The sequence below is a fragment of the Oryctolagus cuniculus genome, chromosome 15 (assembly GCF_964237555.1).
Source record: "Oryctolagus cuniculus chromosome 15, mOryCun1.1, whole genome shotgun sequence".
NCBI lineage: Eukaryota > Metazoa > Chordata > Mammalia > Lagomorpha > Leporidae > Oryctolagus > Oryctolagus cuniculus.
In genome coordinates this window covers 739,929-761,909 of record NC_091446.1, presented here as the reverse complement: position 1 = coordinate 761,909, position 21,981 = coordinate 739,929, and the positions used below count along the sequence as shown (strand labels likewise).

The 21,981-nt window shown below is 63.8% G+C and overlaps 1 protein-coding gene across 11 annotated transcripts in view; it reads left to right on the top strand.

Moving 5' to 3' along the window:
* The window catches only part of LRRC27 (leucine rich repeat containing 27), a 39,323-nt gene extending 22,728 nt beyond the window's left edge, over window positions 1-16,595 (top strand). For 10 of the 11 annotated variants that reach the window (XM_070057060.1, XM_070057061.1, XM_070057057.1 and 7 more), the window contains 5 exons: window positions 1,922-2,119; window positions 2,718-2,808; window positions 7,214-7,332; window positions 8,282-8,333; window positions 16,249-16,595. In XM_070057060.1, coding sequence (XP_069913161.1) covers window positions 1,922-2,119; window positions 2,718-2,808; window positions 7,214-7,332; window positions 8,282-8,333; window positions 16,249-16,422 — 634 coding nt within the window. In that variant the 3' untranslated portion in view covers window positions 16,423-16,595. Of the gene's footprint in view, window positions 1-1,921; window positions 2,120-2,717; window positions 2,809-7,213; window positions 7,333-8,281; window positions 8,334-8,749; window positions 10,066-16,248 lie in introns of those variants that run through there. The other variant, XM_070057062.1, reaches the window with a different exon arrangement.
* Window positions 16,596-21,981: the final 5,386 nt, after the last annotated feature.

The following is a 21,981-nucleotide window of genomic DNA, read 5'->3' as shown; positions in this document are numbered from 1 at the left end:
GGGCAGCCGTGCAGGCCGTGGGCAGCCCCGTGCAGGCCGTGGGGAGGCCGTGCAGGCCGTGGGGAGCTCTCTCTGAGGAAGCCGGGTGGGCGCACTGACAGCAGGTGGGACACGCGGTCGGTGCCCTGTGGTCTGAGCCCTGCAGAGCTCACAGCCGTCTCCCAGCCGCGTGAGGGACGGTCCGCCTCCCTCTCTCCTCCTGCTGTGTGTCGCTGTGAGCGGCGTGACCCGGGGTGCTGCTCCGGCCGCTACCAGGACGTCGGTTTTGTCAGTGCATCAGCCCCGGCTTCAGAGATGTGTTTGGGTGTCCTGGAAAGTGGGGCAAGAACGAGAACCCGGCAGGGCGCCCAGACTGAGCCCGTGTCCTGTGGCCTGCGGGGCCCTGGCCTCCCTCTGCCTGCAGGGAGCCCCTCTGTGCCTCAGCCCCGCCCCCGCCAGCACCAAGAGCAGAGCCCTTCCTGGTGCGGACATAGCGAGGCCGGTGCTGCTCCAGGCCTCTGGCCAAGGGGCAGGGGGCACAGGAACAGGAGGTCACTCGTCTGGCTCCACCCGCCCCCCAGAAGCTGGCCTCCTGTCCTCTCAGGCGTCCCTTGGGTTCAGGGAACGCCTTGGATGCCAAGGGGGCGCCTGGTGCCCTGAATAATGAAAGGCGTCCTCCCCGTGCCTGCTGGACACAGACGTGACCGCTCGCTCAGGTCGAGTCCTGAGGGAGGAGCTTGCGGCCCCCGGGGCCCCTCCCCAGCCGCTGCGGAGACCACAGAGGAGCACGGGCTTGGCAGCGCCGCAGCGCGCGCGCTCAGGAAAGCGTCCTTGGCCACGTGTCCGACGCCACAGGCTGGCGTGGGTCAGGAGCGTGGGCGTCAAAGGGGGGCACTGAGCCCCGCGCTGCGCTGGAACAGGGGGCGAGCCATCTGAGCGCGTGGGACGTGGCGCTCGCGTGATGGGTGTCCCTGTGGGGGATTCTCACCCAGGGCAGCCCGCCAGCTCCTCCCCCGGCTCAGCGCTCTGACGCTGGTCTCGGGAGACCTGGAGCTGCCTCTGCCATGCCTGCCATCCCTGCTCTGCCAGCGGTGTGCAGACCTGGAGGGGGGCCACAGCCGCCTGGACAGGGCCCCCAGGGTGTGACCTCCCGACGGTGCCGCTGGTCTGAGACTGCGAGTGGGCTGGGCCTGGTCACATTTCGGAGGAGACAGCAGCTCCAGCTGCTCGTGCTGTGGCACGGTCGTGCTGAGAACACCTTGTCTTTCCTGCGCGTGGCCAGCTCTCGTGGCTCCCGTCGCTCGGGGTTGCCGCTTCCGCCTGGGCATCAGCAGCTGTTTTCGGAGACGGGACTGGGGGTTGTGCCCCAGCCCTGGGAGGCCCACTGTGGCCTGGCCGGCCCCGCGCCTCCCTGGGAGCCTTGCTCCCTTCCCTCTGGGCAGCTACTCCACCTGTGTGTGTGGCAGAAGCCATCCTTCGTGTCCCTGTCCGCAACCCCCCTGCCAAGAGATTTCTGACCTGCCAAAGCCCTGCGGCGAGCCCACCGGAGCTGCTGGCTGGGCCGTCTTCCCTGCGGTCCACTCTGCCTCAACCAGGACAGCCGGGACCGCGGCACAGGCGCCCACAGGGGCCCACAGCGCCCAGGCTTGCTTTGGGGCCCACAGCGCCCACAGGGGCCCGGGCCTGCTTTGGGGCCGTTGTTGGAGCTGCAGCTGCTGCTGAGCGGGGGTCCCAGGAAATGCTTTTCTGAGAAAGCAGCTGGCGCTCCGCGGTGCCGTCTGGGGCGCGGTGTCTGGCAGTCCACCCGCCCACTGCATTTCCTGGACTTGGTGCGGGTGGACGCTGGGTGGCCGAGGGCGTGCCCCTGAGGCTGCTGCCCTGTGCGGCTGATCCCCGCTGCCGTGCGGCCGTAACTGCGGGTCTTGTGTTTCGTCCCCCGCAGGGGCCCGGAGAGCACTCAGCTGAAAGCACTGTGTGACGTCCAGAGGAAGGCGCCCTCCTTCCCGCGCCTGCTCCCCAGCCTCTCGTCTTCCTCGTCCCACCCGACAGAGGCAGCGGGCAGGCGGCGTGAGGAGAGCCGAGCCACGGCCCTCAGAGAGCTGCGGGAGAGGCAGGCGCTGCTGGAGCAGCAGTGCAGGAGGTGGGTGTCGGCCAGCGGTCTCGGCCAGTGGTCTCGGCCAGTGGTCTTGGCCAGTGGCCTGGGCTAGCAGTCCCGGCCAGCGGTCTCGGCCAATGGTCTTGGCCAGTGGTCTGGGCTAGCAGTCCCGGCCAGCGGTCTCGGCCAGCGGCCCCAGTGCTGCCGGCAGGATCTGCTTCTCCGGCATCGGGGAGCCAGCTGGCCCGGGCTCTCCTGCCCCATAGCCCCCGAGGCCACCTCCCCGTGGGGCCTCTGCCGGTCTCTGGCCTGGCCTGCTCATACCTGCCCTCTGTCTCGTCTGCTCTGACGACCTGTTCGTCCTTAACCCCTTCCTCCTGGCCTGGCCATCACTTGACCTGCAGGTGTGTCTAAGGAGTGTGATTTGGAAAGAATGTGGTCATCGGTAGTGTCCACTCTCGTGTCGCTGGCCACACCAGCGAGGCCACACCCATGGGCCCATGGTGTCACTCACTGTCCAAGCCCCCCGGGCCTGTCAGCAGTGTCTGCCCTGACCACGGGCTGTCCCCTGCGCTGGGCCGCTGGCGAGCTGTGCTTGGAGCTGCTCTGACCGTGTGACCCTGATGCCCCCTCTTCTCCCCAGAGACAAGAAAGTGCTGCAGGAGTGGAGGGCGCAGGCCCAGGTGCTGGCCAGGGACCGGCTCAGCCAGCTGCTGTCCCCACAGAGGAACCTGGTACGATGTCGGGGGGAGCGCCGGGGCCGTCTGGAGGGAGGAGGCAGACACCAGGGCCAGGGGCTGCTGGCCGTGCCTGAGCACCTGGGCGGCGCTTGCACGCCTGGCCCGGGGCAGCCCTGCGGAACAGGTAGGCGCCGCGCGTGGCCAGTGCGCCAGTGGAGGACTGAGAGCTGCTGACCGGGTGGGCTGGGGCTGGGGCGTGGGCTGGGGCGTGAGCAGATCAGCTGTCCACTGGCGGGCAGGGGGAGGCCGGGCAGCACCCGCTGCAGCCTGCAGTGCCGCCCTGGGCCCCGGTTTGGATTTCTGTCGGAGGAGCCAGGTTCTGAAGGCGGGAGGAGAGAAAGGGCGTCGAGGTGAACAGACTGAAATAGAAAACGCGCTGAGCAGGGGGAGGTGTGCCCATGCATCTCCCTGGCTCTGCGCACCCTCCCCTGCCCCCCGGGGGGGCCGTCACCCCAGAAGCCGAGGAGCTGTGCTCTCAGCTCTGTGGCCGGGGCACCTGAGTGCAGTCCCCTTCCCATTCCCGCTGAGCCGTTTGGGGTTTTAGTCCAGCCAGGCACAGGACGAGGGCTGCAGGGCGGGGCGGGTGAGGGTGCAGGCACGAGGCAGGCTGCCCCTACGCCGCGCGTGCCCGGTCGGCCCAGCCCCGAGAGCACAGGTGTGAGTGCTGTCCACCGCGGCCACAGACGTCTTGTCCATCCTCCCTTTAAGAGATGTCCTGTGTGTGCCCCCGCCTCCCACAGGCATGCTGAACGCTGGCCCGAGGGCGAGGCCACTTGGACAGCGTGGGAGTCTCCCTCCTGTTAAACCTCGGGGGAGGTGCGCAGAGCGTCGACGTGGCCGGGCCCAGCCTCCCACACTCGCCACACCTCACAGGGTGCCGTGGTGGGAGCCGAGCACGGTCGGCCTCTGCCAGCCTGCCCCATCGTCCTCCGGAGCTCTGTGTCTGCCCTGTGGGGACCGTCTCTCCGGCTGGCTTTGTCTCTCACCTCCTGCACCCAGGACACCTCTGTAGCAGTGTCTGGGCCCTGCACCCTGCACGCCGGTGTCCGCTGTGCACCGGCCTCGACCCTGCCCCGTGGGCTCTGTCCTGCACTTGCTCTTCCCTGGTGCCCAGTCCATGCCTCAGGGCGGAGCCTGGGATAGGAGTGGCCCAGGTGGGGCCCTGGGCTGAAGGAGGGCGCGCAGCCCCGTCCTGGGACAGCCGAGCCCGGGGACTTGGTCCCGCTTGTTGGTGCCACATGTGCCTCTTAGGAGAGGTGCCGCTCCCTGGAGATGTGGTCACACACCTCGTCCTCTCCCAGGCACTCTGGACCCCAGAGCTTTGAGCTCTCGCTGTCCTCTGGGTGTTGAAACGGGGCGGCCTACCGTCTAGTCTCCCCGACGGCGCTGGTCCCTGCTCCCTGGGCGCCCTCCAATGGGCCAGGCCAAGGGCTCCTTTTGCTGTCACCTCCCTTCGCTTCTCCCCAGATACTTAAAAATCCAAGGTGCGTTCAGCGCATTCAGGAGTACAAGCTCGCATGATCGGGCGATCTTAAGGCGCTTTCAGAGAACTGTCACAGCAAAAACAGACAGAACTCTGGAGCCCGTCTGTCGAGAGATGGAAAAGGCCAGATAAATGATTAGCCCTAAGCCGCGGGCACCCACGTGGCCGCAGACCCAACGCCTGCTGACGTGAGGACGTCCTGCAGAAGTGACCTAAACTTAGGACCACACAAGCCGCAGAACAGCACCCCAAAAGTGCCGCCCTCCAAAACCGTGTACCATGCTGGCGGCCTGGGGGAGGGGCCCGTGCTCCTCACCCCTGCGCGCTGTCCCTGCGTTTTCCAGGGATTCATGGACCATGCGCGAGGTCAGTCAGTGGGCACTGAGGGCCTGGCCTCTGCCCGCGTGTGGGAGATGAGGGGCCACAGGCGGCAGCAGCGGGGCGTGTGGAGGCCATGAGGCCTGGACCACACTCAGACCCGGGAAAACACCTCGTGTGGCCCAAAATACTGTAGTCAGAGTCCGTGATGGGGAAATACTGTGACAGAAAGCGGCTCCCTGCTGTGAGCTGAGGGGAGCAGCAGGGAGGGGGGTCCTGTCCACACCCGCTCCCTGCAGTAGGGCGAGAGGACAGGAGGGGGCGCCCTGGCCCCATGCACGGCCCGGGGCCTGGGGAGTCACAGGCAGGCTTCAGCCAACCAGGTGGCCCTCAGGTCCATCTGAGCGCCGGAGCAGCTGCAGGACAGACGGACAGGACCCACGGCCCTGGCTCCACCCCTGCTTCCCGTGGAGCTCTGGGCGAGCTGCGGCACCAGCAGCCTCTGAGTCCTGACCTCGAGACCCGTGGCGTCTGCTGCTCAGTGTGTGGACCGTGGCGGGAGCCCACGCTCGCACCTCGCGTGTCCTGCAGCTGCCTTCACCACAGGGCTGCGTGTTCCGCGAGCAGGACTGGTCTGGAGCAGACAGGACTGGGGATCCGTGAGTTCCTGCTCCGTGTTTTGTGATCAGATGTGGCCGAGTGGGCGTCTTTCCAGATACGCACTGCTTATGTTTTTGATTAAAACTAAATGTGTGACTTTAAGAAGGGAAAACGACCTACTAGGTTTCGCGTTTTCGGTTTTCTTCCTGTTGGAATAATTCGTGAGGAGAATCCTGCGTTTGCGCCAGCTCTCAGGCAGCAAACAGATTGGAGTCTGTCGTGGGGGGGGGTTACAGGGAAAAGTCTGGGGTCTCCTGCCCCTCCCACACGTCTTCTCCCCTTTCTGATTGTTGAGCGCCTTCGAAGTGTCCAGCGTGGCGGGGGTTAAACCGATGCGGCGTGCAGGCGGCTCTCAGCCTAATCCACTTAGAGGAAGAGTGGCAGATAATAGCGGGTAGACTGGCTGCAGGGGGGGCCCTGGAAGGAGGTCACCCCTCCTGCCCCCCCACCTCCCAGTGCCACACTGGTGGAGTCATCCTGGGATTCCTGACAACCCTCAGTACACACGCACACACACACATGTGCACAGGTGTGCACACAGCTCATATGCGCGCATGCATGCAGAAGCATGTACACCCGGCATGCTAGTGTGCACTGACACACACACAGGCCAACAGCTCTGGTCAGAGGTCCGAGGGAGTCCGCCTGTCCCAGATTCAGCCACTGGGGGCAGCAGCGAGCACCCTTGGTCCCGGGCTGCTGCTGCAGGAGTTGAGGAGCCAGGGCAGCAGGGCCCTCGGGACAGCTGGGCGTGGCACACGAGGTCACAGCGAGGGACTGACCGGAACCAGTGGCCCACACCCGCTCCGGGGAGTGGGGGCCAGAGACGGCAAACCGTAAAGGGTGCAAGCAGGTGTCCACGTGACCCCTGAGCAGGGAGGCCGGGAGGGATGGGGTCGCTGGGAAGAGGCCGCCAGGGAAGGGATCAGGCACGGTCCCACACCGTGACCAGAAAGGCGGTGGTGGCACAGCTGTCCAGAGACGGTGAGGGTGGAGGACCCACACGGGACCGAGTCCAGGGGCACCCACCATCTATGAGCAAGGTGCTCTGTGGGTTCTCCCGAGTGACAGCAGCTCTGCAGGGCGCCTGTCTCCTCCGTGGGCCCGGCACCCCGTGGGTTCTCCCGAGTGACAGCAGCTCTGCGGGGCGCCTGTCTCCAGTGAGCACACATGTTCCGTGCCTTTCCCTGCGCTGCCCCAGTCCCCTCCCGGACATCTGCCCCTCCTGATGCCTGCCTCACCCGGGGACATCTGTGACATCCGCCTGACTCACAGACTTGGTGTGCAGGGTTACGAGAGCACCTGTAAGGGGTGTTAAAATGCAGCGGGTGGTGTAGACTGTTGTGGCCCGAGGGTTCCCGGGATCCGCGAGAAATCAGTCAGCAGCAGCTCCGGTGTTGTTAGGGGGGCGGGGACTGGCTTCCCTCGACACTGTGGTGGTGTTGCCGAGGACACACAGACACCCTCCGTGTACATTTCCACTTTGTGCCGGTTAATCGTGCCACGGGTCCAGGGCCGGCGGGCGTCACCAACAGGTTTCCGACTGAGAGGCCCTCCTATTTCCTCACTTTGTTGTCTCAGCACGGATGTGCTAGCGTGAACCGCGGTCGTTAAGTTGCAGTCACATCTTTGTGGAGGTCTTGGCCTGCCTGGTTTGGGCGGTGCACTCGGTGTCCGTGTGAGGGCCGGGCCCGCATTGCACGCTGTGCCTGGCGTCAGTGTCTCCGTGGACTGCAGCAGCTCTGCGCCCGGGCCCCTGGCTCTGCCCCTTTCCCTCTGCCCGTCCAAACCAAGACCAGAGGTGGGAGCCAGAGGGAGCCAGGGTGGTGGCCAGTGTGTAAGGAACGCCCCCCGGCCAGGCTCACGTACTGGGCACGCACATTCTGTGTGCAAAGGAGTAAGTTCTTGGTTTCCTAAAAACAGCTTGTGTTTTCCTAGGTCCCATCGAAGATGCCCTTTGCCACAGATGTAACTGATCATAGGAAAATGACCCTGAATCCATTCGGGAAAATGAGACAAGGCAAAGAGAAATCATTGCAGGCTACCGGAGACTCCAGGTTGGTGACGGGGGCTGTGGTTGGCTCCTCTGGGCTCTGTCGGCCACCACCGGCGCTCCACCTTGCTCCCCTGGGCACCTCCCGGGTGTGCCGGGGAAGCACAGGGTGGTCGAGGGGTCAGCCCCTCCTCCCTGGCCACCCCCGCTCAGGCCCACTGTGGGCGGCCGTGGCCCAGCTGCCCAGCCTGGGCACCCCCTCTGTTAATGGCCCTTGGAGCCCCGTGCAATTTGAGAGCGTGCAGAAGGGTTGCCGTGGTGCCGTGGTGCGGGGTCACACAGCCGAGGCCACGTTCTGTTCCCGTGGTCCTGCTGAGGCCTGGAACATTCTGGGGGATCCAAGAGGGGGTTGGATTGAGTTCCAGTCGTGTGGGAGCGGTTCAGGCTCAAGCCGGCAGCATCCGAATCTCCTGCAGCCAAAGCGGCCACTGTCACCCAGGCACAACCAAGAGCCAGGCTGAGCCGAGGCAGCACCGGTGCCCCGACTCTGGTCTTGTTCTGCAGGGTTGTGTCTGCCACAGTTACCCGGAAACGCAGACAGAACCAGGACAAACCCTGCTGCTGGGCTGGGCGATTTCTGGAAGCCTGGTGGGGAGCGTGTAGCTGGCGCCCGAGGTGGCCCCACACCCGGGCTGCACCGCGGTGGACTGTGCCCCGGCCTCTGCCATCCTGCGTCAGCCACAGCCCCAGTGCTCGCAGGCAGCACGTGTGCCAGCCTCGGGTACCAGTTTCCAGACTGTTGGGGTCGGGCGACTTGTTTGCGCCGTGTACAAACAAGACACGCGTTCTCCCTCACGTGGCACCATGCTCGGGGCCCCACGGTGCCGCCTCGGAGCTGAACTTGAGGACTTTAAAGTGCAGGGGGTCAGTGGCTTTTGAAGTACCGGGGAAGGGGGGGGGGCAGGGTGAGGACGTGGCGTGTGACATCATTATGACATCATTTCCCCGCGCAGCACCTCCCGAGGGATGGATCTGGAAGAGAGGATAAAGCAGCACACCCAGCAGGTGCGTGAGCGGGGGCAGGGCGGGGTGGGACCACGCCGCTGGAGAGGAGGCGGCCGGGGCTTGGGCACTGTAAGCGTCCGTGGGGCCTCAGGAAATGCCACCTGCTATACCCCACGGGGGACGCGCTCGCCGTCTCGGGGCACGCGGTCTCAAAAGCTGTGGGAGCTCGTGCACCGTGTGCCGTGCCGGGGCGCTCAGGTGGTAAGAGGTGGGAGCCCTCGGCTGACAGCACCCTGGCTCCCCAGCCCTGTCTGAGGGTAAGCGCGGCGGCTGGGGACGGGGAGCAAGGACCAGTGCACCCGAGTCTGTCGGGCCCCAGCCAGCACGTGAGGGCGATGTGCCGGGGGCCCAGATGCTGCTGTTGGGGGCTGCTCTGCGTGGCTACCGTCTCCTGCCGGCATCCGTCCCTTCTGCAGGTCTGCTTAGCGCCTGCTTCTGCCCGGTGATGCCGCAGACTGTGCAAACGGTGCAGAGCTGAGAGACCCTGCCGGGCCCCGCCCTGCCGGAGTGTGGCCCGCGGGGTGCGGGTGAAGGCAGCAGCTGCCCTCCTTCACAAACACCTGGAAACCTCTGTCGCCGCCCTTGCCCCAGCCTCGGACACATTTCCTGTCCACCCAGGCCCCCCGCGCTCGAGCGCACCCCAACCTTGTCTCTGGCTGTGTCCAGGCTGCCCCCAGAGCAAGCAGCACCGTCACGGGGCAGGAGGTCCCTGCTCCCCCTGCCAGCCTCTCATGGGCTCCATCCCAGCTTCTCCTCTCCGGGAGCCCGGGGGGGGCCCTCCAGGGAGACCCTCCCCCAGGCTGATTTGTCCCTCCCCGCCCTCACCTGAGCCTGTCTTCTGTCTGCCTGCATTGCTGTGGGTGCGGCCTTGTCCTGCGGACGGGGCTTCAGACTGGGCTCGGAAGCCCGTCTGGAATCGTGACCAGCTCTGTGCCCCCAGATCTGATCACTTTGCTGAAACGGGTGAGCTCCTTGAAAGACAACAGCTAACGAAACTCCCTCAAGGAGAAATAGATCGTCTGGGTGGGCCCGTGTCACTCCAGAATTGACTCTCTAATCAACCCAAAAACAAGCAGAAGGCACTGGCCGAGGTGGGCTCGTGGTGAGCTCCGCCTCAGGAAGGCGCCGCGCAGGTCCCGGCAGGGTCTCCAGGTGACAGACGCGGGGGGACACTTCCTGACCGCCCTGTGAGGCCGCGACTGCCCCACACCAAAGCCACATGAAGACGTCACCAGAAAGATACTCTCTCGTGAACGTAGACACAGAAATCCTCAACAGTCACGTGCAGCAGTCTGTAAAAATTACACGCCAGAACCACGTGGGGTTATTCAGGGTTGCAAGGCTGGCTCACGATTCAAAGATCAGCCAGTGGGCTCCGTCACACCAGCAGGCTGGGGAAGCAACGTCGCCTGGCTGTCAGTAGACGCACAGAAGGCAGAATGGGACACCTGTCATAATAAACACAGAAACCAGGAATACGAGAAAACGTCGTCGGCTTGATTGAGAACATTTACTAAAGAGCTACAGCTGCTGGTGGCACGGCGGCGAGAACCTGGCAGCTCACGCCGGAGTCTCAGCTCCCACGGTGAGCAGGACAAGGAGAGAAGAGGCGGTGTGCAGGACCAGGGGAGAGGAGGCCGCGGTGAGCGGGACCAGGGGAGAGGAGGCGGTGGAGTGGGCCAGGGGAGAGGAGGCGGCGGTGTGCGGGACCAGGGGAGAGGAGGCGGTGGAGTGGGCCAGGGGAGAGGAGGCGGCGGTGTGCGGGACCAGGGGAGAGGAGGCGGTGGAGTGGGACCAGGGGAGAGGAGGCGGCGGTGTGCGGGACCAGGGGAGAGGAGGCGGCGGTGAGCGGGTCCAGGGGAGAGGAGGCGGCGGTGTGCGGGACCAGGGGAGAGGAGGCGCAGGGCCGGGACGGAAGAGGCTGTGCTCCCGGATCACATCCTGTGCGGAAAACCCCGAGTCATCGACCCAGAATTCCTGGACCCAGGAAGTGATTATGGAAAGAACTTAGGACACAAGACGTCCAGCACCGTTAACAGGTAGGATTTGAGATCAAAGACTTAGCACCAAAAAATAAAGTGGTGCAAGGCGTCGGTCTAACAAAAGGTTACAAAGTGTCCGTAACAGGAGACTTTCTGAGGCTCTAATGGAGAGGTTGAAGAAGAGCTAGGCAGTGGACGAATACTCCTGCCGGTGCGTCTGAAGGCTCAGCACTGTTGAGTTGAAGACCTTTGCAATGCGATCTTTAGATTCAACAGAAACCCAGTCAAAATCCCAGCTAGTGCGTGGCTGTTCACCGTGGTTTCTGAGGTCTGTGTGCAGACGTAGGAGACACAGGACGCCCAGCCACGTTGAAGGGGAAGGAGAGAGCCACGGGTGATCCTCCCACCCTCGGTCCCTACTGCAGAGGAAACAGCGTGGTGTGGCCGAAGAACAGACACTGGACAGAGACCCAGAACAGACCACCCTGCCCCAGGGCGGGTTCAGGAGGCACGGGCGTCTGGAGGGGACCCTCGGTCCACGAACGGTGCGGGGATACCTGCAGAAAGCAACAGCTTATACTTCAGCCTCAGACCTAGCATGCGCACAAAAACTCACTCAAAACTCAAGAGACCTAAATTTAAATTGCGAGATTATGGCTCCCAGGAGGTAACACAGGACAGAACCCGCAGCCTGGGGTTTGGCCGGGACTCTAGGTCTAACACTAAAGCACGGTTCATAGCAGGAAGAACTGGAGGGTTGAGCTTCATTAAAATTAGAAACTTCTGTGGCCGGTGCTGTGGCCCAGTAGGCTAAGCCTCTGCGTTTGGCACCAGCATCCCGTGTGGGCGCTGGTTTGAATCCCAGCTGCTACACTTTCGATCCAGCTAATGGCCTGGGAAAGCAGTGGAAAATGGCCCAAGTGCTTGGTCCCTGCACTCACGTGGGAGACCCGGATGAAGCTCCTGGCTCCTGGCTTCTGATTGGCCCAGCTCCAGCCGTTGCAGCTATTTGGGGAGTGACCCAGGGAATGGGAGACCTTTCTCTCTGTCTCTCCCTCTCTTTCTCTCTGTAACTCCACCTCTCAAATAGATAAATAAATCTTTTTTTAAAAAAATTAGAAATGTCTGCTCTGTGAAAGTGACTGACAGGGTTGGGAAAGTAAGTCACAGACTGGGAACCGTGTTTGCAAAACCCTTACCTGGCACCGGACTGTTCTCTAGACACACAAAGAAGTCTTAAACACAACCAAGGCGGCCGGCGCCGTAGCTCACTAGGCTAATCCTCCGCCTGCGGCACCGGCACACCGGGTTCTAGTCCCGGTCGGGGCGCCGGATTCTGTCCCGGTTGTCCCTCTTCCAGGCCAGCTCTCTGCTGTGGCCAGGGAGTGCAGTGGAGGATGGCCCAAGTGCTTGGGCCCTGTACCCCATGGGAGACCAGGAGAAGCACCTGGCTCCTGGCTTCGGATCAGCGCAGCACATCGGCTGTAGCAGCCATTTGGGGGGTGCACCAATGGAAAGAAGACCTTTCTGTCTCTCTCACTGTCTAACTCTGCCAAAACAAAACAAAACAAAAAACAAACAAACAAAAAAAAAAACACCCATGAGAACCTGAATGGCTGACTGACAAACGGGCCAACTACATGAGCGGATCTCAGCCTGGAGGACTCAGCACTCAGCGGAGCAGCGCGGCCTGCGCTCCCGGGTACCACGCCGGAGTGCCCGTCCCTTGCTGCCGGCGTGACGCGGCTCAGCCGCTCTGGAGGACCAAGGCGGCTCCTGACTGCGCTGAACGTTCTGTCCCACAGATCCAGCGGCCAGGCCGTGCGTCTCCCCACACAGCGCACAGGGAAGAACGCACACAACTCGGCGTTGTTCATAGGCATCAGAGGGCAGAAGCTGGCAAGATGCCCTTCGGGGGCGAGCGGACAAGCGCAGGGAAAGGCGCCGTCGGGCAGCTGTCGCTGTGCACCCTGCCTGGGGCCGCTGGTGTCGCTGGTACTCGGTTCCCTGCCCAGATGGAGCCCAGCCCTGCCTGCTGGGGGCACGTGGAGGTGAACCCGCTTTGGGAGAGATCTCTGTCTCCTCTTTGTTTTTCAAAGAAATCGATGAAAATGAACACAGCAGCATCAGCGGTGAGGGCAGGCACTGTGGCACCGCGGGCTGCGCTCCCTCTTGGCCGACCCCCCCGCGGCTCTGCTTCTGGGCCAGCTCTGTGCCTGGGAAGCGGCGATGGGCTCAAGCACTTGGGTTCCTGCCACCCACGTGGGAGACCTGGATGGAGCTCCTGGCTCCTGCCTTCAGCCTGGCTCAGCCCCAGCTCATGTGACCATTTAGAGTGAACCAGCAGCTCACTTGCTCGCTCGCTCTCTCTCTCTCACTCTGCTTTTCAAATAAATAAATCTTAAAGGAGCCATGCAGACATGCAGAGCTGCATGTCACTAGATGGAATCAGCCCGTCCGAAGAGGCTGAGACCCCGACCACAGCACCTTCTGGAAACTGCGAAGTGGTGGCCACCGTGTTTGCAGGGCCTGGAGAAGGGGTGAGGCAGCAGAGCACAGCGGCGTCGAGGGCAAGGAGGCCACCGCGACACTGGTGCCCACTGTGGTTTCTCTGTAAACCACACCCGGAGCCCCCTGCTCTGAGCACTGGGTGCTGGCGAGGACGTGATGTGGGCGTGCGTCACCTGGCCACCCCACAGGGGACGCTGTTGTCAACCACAAAGTCTGGGTCTCAGAGCTGGACGTGGGCTCCGTGTTCTCTCGTGTCCCCTTCCCTAAAGAGTGACCGAAAGGACCACACGGCAGCGCCAGCACCGGCCTCTCCGTCGGCTCCTCTAGTGCCTCAGGATGGGGCGGTGCTGTCTCGCCCCACGGTCAGCAGGCCGGGACCCAGGGAGTGAGGGACTGGCCTCCAGGGCCGGGCCACCCGGCGTTCGCTCCGTGCTCAGATCCCCGCCTCTGTGTTGTGTGTGGTTTGCAAACTCCACATCCAGCTCCGGCCAGCGCCACTGGGCTGTGCCAGGCCCGGCTCAGAGGCGGAGCTGGGGACGAGCGCCCGGCCGCTCTGACCACAGCCCTGGCTGGCCTCAGCACTCCAGCCGCCGGCCCGCCTCCATCAGGCCCGGAAGATTCTCATGCTGTGACCGGATGGACGTGGCTGCTTCACGCCCCTGCCCCTTCCTCTGTGCCCAAGAACGTGGCTGGGAGGAAGTGCGTGGTGTGGAGGCGGTGGCTGGCGCCCGGCCCCTGCTCGGGGGCCTGGCTGCCAGGTGGGGTCTGGGGCTCCCCGAATGGGGCGGCCGGCGTGGAGGTGCTGCCTGTGGCTTCCTTAGAAGAGCAGGTCTTACGACATTTTTCTGAAATGAGGACGTTTTCTCTAAGGAAGGACCTGAGTTTCCTGGGCCCAGTGCGTCTCGGACGCCCCCCACTTCCTAAGCTGTCCACTTAGCATCCACCAGGCCCACTCACAGGAAGGAAAGTGCCATGTTCTCTGTGCGCGGTCGTGAACCTGAGTGCAATCCCGGCCTGCCTGCAGGAAGTGTCCCCGCCCCTTGTGGGGAGTCCCTCCTTCGGCCTCCTGTGCAGGGCGGGGCAGCGTGGAGCAGCTCTGCCCCCTCGGCAGGCTGGCCTGCTACGGCCCGAGGTGAGCACGCGGTGGGTGGCGCACAGCTTGCACGGCCAAGGGGGAGAGAGGTGCAGGCCCCCAGCAGCCTTGCAGGCAGCGGCGTTCTCGGCCCCAGCGGCACAGCACCGGCAGTCTTCCGGCACACGTGATGCGCTCAGAGCGCCCTTTCCTAGGCCACTGGGAGAAGCTGGACAGCGAGCAGAGGGGCTGGCGGGGCCCCTTGGCCAGGAGCTGCCAGTGGATTGCAGGGCTGGAGTGGATGGAGCAGCAGAGAGCGCCGAAGAGTCCGGACGGATGGACGGGAGCGTCGGAAATGAACCAGGAGCCTGGCCTGCCCGGACCACGGCTTAGTCCTCCCCGGGGTCACTGCCGGGAGAAGACCAGCAGCAGCTCCTCGGGGCAGGGGACCGGGAGCAGACCTCGCTTCTGCTCTTTCCCATGCGAGTCCTCAGTTTCTGCTGGGCACGGCCACCCCCCTCAAGACCACATTTCCCAGCTTCCCTTGCAGTCGGCCAAAAGCACGTGACTTCATCTGGCCGCAGGGCGTGAGCAGACGACGTGCAGACTTCCTGAGCTTTGTCCTCCGCGCCGTTCTGGCTGGAATCACGCGTGATTGCAGGAGCTGGGGCAGCTGTGTCAGGCCCCGAGCTGCAGGTCTGTGGGAGAATCCCCGTCCCCAGCTGGATTCTCAACCGCAGCCCTCTGGGCCTGGGGCACAGCAGTGGAGGCCGGCGTGGGCTCGTGAGAACACAGGCCGAGGGAGATGCAGCCAGATGAAGATGGCTGCCTCCACAGAGCCCAGAGAACACGGGATACGGAAACTGGTCTATGCCAGACAAAGCCAGCTCCCTGGGTCCCCTCCCGAGGGTGCTGGGGCTGCAGACCGCACGTGCAGAAGGCCGGGGGCGTGACCTCCGGGCACTGACATGGACGAGGCAGGCTGGTGATGCTCTCGGGGAGTCAGCTGACCCAGCCTAAGGGCAAGTGGGCGTCCCCCAGCTAAGCAGCCTCCGTGGGGACGCCCACAGTGCCCAGTCATCGTCCTAAGGGTCATGGGGAGCTTCGAGGGGCCCCAGCAGGGAGGAGGTAAGTGCCAGCAAAGTGACAGAGAGGTGAGCGGAGCGCAGGGACTGTTGGGAGCAAGGCAGAACTACAGCCCCGGCGACACGGGAGACGCGCTCCCACTGCACGCGAGCTGTTGTGAGGGCACACGTGGGCCACGGGAGCGGCGGGCGAGCCGAGAACGTGGCCAAAGGACTCTCGCAAATTCTAATCTAAATCCCCTAGGAAGCAGAGCAGACAGGAAAGGAGAGATGGAAAATGGAGACGAGGCGAGATTGAAAAGACACCTTGGGCTGAGACAGGAGGCTTGACGTAACGAACGGCATCGCAGGGCACGCGAGGGGCGGAGTCACCAGGAGGGGACAGAGACACAAGATCCGCCAACACCTGTGTCTGAGCCCACGGACCACCACGGCCCCTACTGGCCCTGGCATCCTGGACCCGGATGGGCAAGGACCGCAGGGGGCTGAGAGGGAGGGTCCGAGGGCAGAGCGGGGCTCAGGGCGCAGGAGCCCTGCTGTCTGCAAGCCACCAGCGCCACCCTCAGATCCCCCGGGTCAGGGTCGGGGTCGTGCAGAAGACAGACATTCTCAGACATTCTCAGGACCTCTCCCTCCTCGGACTCCCATGGACAGGGCAGGTGCCCCGGGGATCAGAGCCCGGGCTGCGTGCTGAGGCCTGGAGCAGAGAGGGCACTCTGGAGCAGGCAGGCAGTGCAGCGCGGGAGGCTGCGTGACAGCGCCGCTGACAGCAAGGAGCAGCTCGGAGAGGGAGGTGGCGGGCAGTGCCGCGGACACTGCAGCACTCGTGCCCCCGGGAGCCTGGGCTGGGGGTGGAGGCCCAGCTGCCGCCCTGGGGAGCTGGAATGGAGGGAGGGGGAGGAGCTAGGAGGACCCGGAGACAGGGAGGTGGGCACAGCAAGGGTCCACTGGGCAGCGGGACCTCATCCTGCCTGGGGCCTGTTCGGCCAGTGGGGTGGCTGGGGAGGCGGGGCTGGGAGACGGGAGCAGGCTGGGCTGTTTCCCTCCGCGGCCGTGAGTGTGGTGGGAGGGCGGGAAGGCGGCTCCTCTGCCTCTCAGGCAGACCCAACAGTTGCACCCCACGCCTGGCAGGGCCTGTGGGGGCCCCACAGGGGGCCACGCTGAGTGCAGCCCGGGCGGGCGCCTGGGGATGGGGAGCTGCTGGGCCCATCCCCGCCCCAGCGCTGCAGCCGCTCTGACCTCGGCCCCTCCCCTCCTGTCCGCAGGCCAGAAAGCTGCAGGACGAGGTGATGAAGCTGAAGCTGGGCTCCACGCTGAACAAAGAGCAGCGGCCCTCGGCCCTCGCGGGAGGCCTCTCCCTCCACCCTCCGGCCTCCCAGCCGCAAAATATATTTTTTAACACGAAATACGAAGAATCGGGAAATGGTTACGGATACTAATGACAAATGGTGACTGTGCTGACGCAGCCCCAGTGTGGCCGTGGAGGGGCAGTAGCATTCAGGGTTACTCTGGGGGTTTATCTCACAGACAGCCTGTTGGTTTTAGGAATCCATTCTTTCCTGAGTCTGGAAAAGGTCTGAGCTGCATTAAAAGGAGGATATGCTGCGCACAAGCCGCGTCCTCTTCCTGTGTCCCCGTATTTCTGCCGCTCCAGTTGACAGACGTGTGACTGTCCCCACCGGCTGTCTGGTTCCACGACGCCTTCAGCCCTAGACTGAGCTGCACGCTCAGTAGCTTCAGCGCGGGGGAGGCCGCCGTCCACCCTGCTGCCCGCCCAGCCCTTGTGTTCCGTGGCCTTGGCCCTTCCTGGTTCTGGGGCTCCCCAGGTTCTGGGGGGCAGAGTCTCCTGCAAGGAGGGCACCGCCGCGTCTCAGCTCCACCTGGGACCGGCGTGGTTTCTTTCTGAGACCTGGGACACGCGGAATCTGGTTTCCAGTGGATGTCTCTGTCTCATCCCCGTCATCATTCACCAGTGTGGAAGTCTTCGTAGTGCCCTCTCTCTGCTGGTTATAATGATGTCTCATTCTTTTTTTAAAGGTTTACTTATTTATCTGAATTACAGAGAGAGGGGGAGAGGGAGAGATGGGGGGGACATAGGGGGAGAGGGAGAGATGGGGGAACATAGAGAGAGAGGGGGAGAGGGAGAGATGGGGGGACATAGAGGGGGAGAGGGAGAGATGGGGGGACATAGAGAGGGGGAGAGGGAGAGATGGGGGGACATAGGGGGAGAGGGAGAGGTGGGGGGACATAGAGGGGGAGGGGGAGAGATGGGGGGACATAGAGAGGGGGAGAGGGAGAGATGGGGGGACATAGAGAGGGGGAGAGGGAGAGATGGGGGGACATAGAGAGGGGGAGAGGGAGAGATGGGGGGACATAGAGAGGGGGAGAGGGAGAGATGGGGGGACATAGGGGGAGAGGGAGAGATGGGGGGACATAGAGAGGGGGAGAGGGAGAGATGGGGGGACATAGGGGGAGAGGGAGAGATGGGGGGACATAGAGAGGGGGAGAGGGAGAGATGGGGGGGACATAGAGAGGGGGAGAGGGAGAGATGGGGGGACATAGAGAGAGGTCCTCCATCTGCTGGTTCTCTCGCAAATGGCTGCAGCACCCAGGGCTGGCCTGGCTGGAGCCAGGAGCCAGGAGCTTCTCCCGGGTCTCCCATGTGGGTGCAGGCGCCTGGGCCATCACTGCTGCCTCCCAGGACATCAGCAGGCACGTGGGACGGAAGTGGAGCAGCCGGGACTCGAACCAGCGCAGCTTAACCCCAGCACAGCGCCGACCCCACGCTCCCGACCTTGCTCCTGTGGGAGCTCCCTCTCTCCGTGCGCAGTCCGCCGTGGATGCGTCAGGGTGAGTTTGCTGCACTCCCCCCTCAGTGTGTGTTCACACTCACTCCCTCCTGCTTTCTCTGAGTTGAATCAGCGCTCAGAGAGACCGTGACGACTTATAAGCCACGTGTTAGAAGAGGCTGGGGTGCCGGCACCGGGGCTCACTTGGTTAATCCTCCGCCTGCGGCGCCGGCATCCCATATGGGCGCCACTTCTAGTCCCGGCTGCTCCTCTTCTGGTCCAGCTCTCTGCTGTGGCCCGGGAGGGCAGTGGAGAATGGCCTGGGTCCTTGGGCCCTGCACCCTCATGGGAGACCAGGTGGGGGCACCTGGCTCCTGGCTTCAGATCGGTGCAGCGCACTGGCCGTGGCGGCCATTTTGGGGTGAACCAATGGAGGGAAGATTTTTCTCTCTGTCTCTCTCTCACTGTCTTAACTCTGCCTGTCAAATTAAAAAAAAAAAAAAAAAAAAAAAAAAAAAAGAGGCTGGGAAGTGGACTGGTTTCTTCCTGCATGCCCGAGCCGGGACAACCTCACGCGGTCTCTGAGTGGCTGGGACTGCGGGATGGTCAGGTGCGGCTTCTGCTAGGGTCTCTCGTGGGTTGGGGTCAGGCTGTTGGCCGGGGCTGGAGGGCCTGCGTCTGCACTGCCCTACAGGTGGCCACCCAGAGGACAGCTGGGCCGCAGTCCACGGCCTGAGCGCACCTGAGAAGAAGGTGCTTTGCAGCCGTGGGACAACACGTCTTGTGTGTGCCGCTCACGTCTCCGCGGCCTTGCGCTCTACCCGTGACTGGGAGGGCTGTGCTAATGTTTCCAGCGTCGATCGTGGACTTGTGTATTAGTGCTGTTATCTCCGAGTTTGCTCGCTGTGCATTTTGGAGCCACCTTGCCAGACGCCTGCAAATGGAGGGCTGTCCTGTTTTCCTGTTGAACTCCTTACGTCTTGTCTGGTTTAATGCGGCTCCCACTGCTGCTTCGGTTAGCATTTGCTACCCCCACCCCTTTAAGATGTATTTATTTATTTGGAAGAATTACAGAGAGTGAGGCAGACAGAGATAGAGGTCTTCTATCCACTGGTTCACTCCCCAGATGGCCTCAGTGGCTGGGGCTGGGGCCGGGCCAGGCCGAAGCCAGGAGCCAGGAACTTCTTCCGGGTCGCCCACGTGGGTGCAGGGCCCAAGCACTGGCCCATCCTCTGCTGCTTTCCCAGGTGCATTAGCAGGGAGCTGGATGGGAAGTGGAGCAGCCTGGACTCGAACCAGAGCCCATATGGGATGACAGCACCGCAGACCACAGTACCGGTCCCCAAACCAGCAATAAGTCGGCTCCATTTTTGCCTGAGCTAAATTCCACTCCCCTTTATTTCTGCTGAAGATGGAATTCTAGGGTGCAGCTGGGAAGCCTGATTCTGCTGTCCGATAGCTCCTGTGAGTTGTTAAGAATTCAGCTCTCGGGGTCGGCACTGCGAAACCGCCACCTGCAGTGCCGGCCCCCCATGTGGGCGCCAGTTCAAGTCCCGGCTGCTCCACTTCCTATCCAGCTCCCTGCTGATACACTGGGGCAACGCAAGACGCCCAAGTGTTTGGGTCCCTGCACCCGCGTGGGAGACGGGGATGGAGGCCCTGGCTCCTGGCTTCAGCCTGGCCCAGCCCCGGCTGTTGTGGCCAGTTAGGAAGTGACCTCTCCCTGCCTCCCACCCCCCATAACTCTGCCTTTTCAATAAATAAATCACTCTTTTAAAAAAAAATTCAACTTTCATTGTTACAGTTGCACCTTTGGCTTCCAAGGGAAGAATTTTGTCTCCAAAGGGCAGCGCGGCGTCCTGCGCTCTGGTGGAGGCTGCGAGGGCCTTCGCACCCCTGCGGCTCGCAGGTGCGTCGCTGCCCCCGGAGCTCTGCTCCCGGGACCCTGTCCCCTTCCTGGCGGGGGTGGCCGGGGGCTCAGCCTCTCGGGGCTGCCGTGTCCCTGACCTCGTGGACTTCCTGTTTGTCGTCGGACGTTCACCTGCTGGGCTCCGGCAGGGACTCGTTGCCTATCTCATTCATGTTTCTTACGGTAACCTGAAGTGCGGCGCGCACCCCCTGCCGGCTAAAGGGCCTGGGCCCCACCAGGCCGACTTGGACGTGGAATCAAAGCCCGCGGCGCAGGCAGCTTTGTGGAGAGGCCGCTGCTGAGCAGGCGCAGGAGAGACCGCGTCTCCTAGGAGGCTCGGGCCAGTGCGGCTCCCAGCAAGGTGGCAGCGGGTGCGGCGCGGCACGGGGCACGGGTGCCTGCCTGTCGCCTTCTGCAGGCTTCCACACTCGCTCTCCACGACCACCAAAGCGGGACCTCACGCCCTGCCCCTCTGACCGCCAGCTCTTCCTTGGCCCTCAGCACCCCTGCCTGGCTCTGCTGGCCCCAGAGGCCCTGCTCAGGGTGGCCACCTGGGTAATTCCTGCCGTGGAGACGCCCACCTGGGCCGGGCTGGCCCCCTCGTGTTGTCTTCCTCCTGCCTTAGCAGCAGCCAGCTGCCTTGGGAAGTGGGGGGGGGGGGGAGCAGGGCCCCAGGGCACAGCCTGCGCGACGGCAGGGCCAGCCTGCGGGCAGCAGCCGGAGGCCGTTCCTCCAGGACAGCCAGGAGGCCAGAGCAGACTGGACCTGCCTGTGGGAGCCGCCAGCCTCGCAACCCAAGTTCCCCTGCAGGTGGCGCCTCCAGGCCGGCCGTGGTGTGAGCGGGCAGAGCTGCCCAGCACCACGGGGCACCGCTGGGCCGCCGAGCCGGCCAGCCAGCGCCTCAGGCACACTCCCAGGCGACGTCAGGCAGACAAAACTGCTCAGCAGAAGGGGCGTGCTCTGCCTCAGCAGGGAGGCCTGGCATGCGCCCTGTTCTTGGGCTCCTCCGAGCCCGGCACCAGCCACGCCCGGCACCAGCACTGCGAGGATGAGCGCCGCGCCCAGAACCACCCAGGGCTGCTCAGAGCCCCCGCAGCTCCCTCCCAGTACCAGGAAGATCCACAGCGGGGGCCTGGGCAGGGCCCTGGGGACGTAGGGTGGCGATGGGGCCCAGGGACCCTGGGTGGACCCACACGCTGGCCACAGATGCTCTGCCCACAGGGACCCAGGGCAGGGCCTGTGGCTCGGGACGCTCCTGGCCTCCCCTCCCGTAGCTGGGCCGACACCGGCACTTGTGCCGTCCCCTGGTGCTGTCAGCCGGAGTCACAGGTGCAGAAGTAAGGCCTCCCTGGGCTCGGGCCTGGCGGGCCTGTGTTACAGGCCTGCGTGCTCCCAGGTGCACACTCATGGCGGAGGAGAGCTGCCAGTGGCCTGCATAGCCTGCAGCCGGGGAGCACCGGACCCCAGCACTCAGCTGTCATCCTGGCTCCCTTCCAGGCTAGGAGAGCAGGTAGGGAGCCGGCCTGACACTCACCATCGCCACCATGCCCAGGGACTCAGGTTCCAGCACCCTGTGGTTGAAGACGGGAGGGGCTGCAGGGTGGCCCCAGGGCGTCGTGCTGGCTGGGAGGCCGGCCCCAGGTTTCCACTCTGCAGCAGGTGGGAGCACGGCCGGTGCCGCCCTGCCCGCGGCCCACCTGACCCTCTGGACACGCCACGCAGTCAGGTGTTGGAGGTGGCCACGCTGCTGGGTGGAGCCCATGATTGAATCCCTGTGGCTTTAGGGAGGCCACTAGGTGTAGACAGACGTGTGCTCCCTGTCTCCCTCTGTGGGACTGCCCGGGCCCGGACCAGGAGCCTCCAGGACTGTGAACTAAATAAACCTTTGTTCTCGGAAAGTGGGGTTGTTTCAGGTATTTTGTTGTAGCAGCAAAAAAGTGACCGATGAGAAGGTGGTGGTCGTGGTGGTCACAGTAGTCATGGCAGGTGGTGGAGGTGACGGTGGTGATGGTGGTGGTGATGGTGGTCACGGCAGTCATGGCAGGTGGTGGTGGTGGTGATGGTGATGAGGTGGTGATGAGGTGGTGATGGTGGTGGTGGTGGTGATGGTGGTGGTGGTCACGGCAGTCATGGCAGGTGGTGGTGGTGGTGGTGGTGATGAGGTGGTGATGGTGGTGGTGGTGGTGGTGATGGTGGTGGTGGTGGTGGTGATCACGGCAGTCATGGCAGGTGGTGGGGGTGGTGGTGATGGTGATGAGGTGGTGATGAGGTGGTGATGGTGGTGATGGTGGTCACGGCAG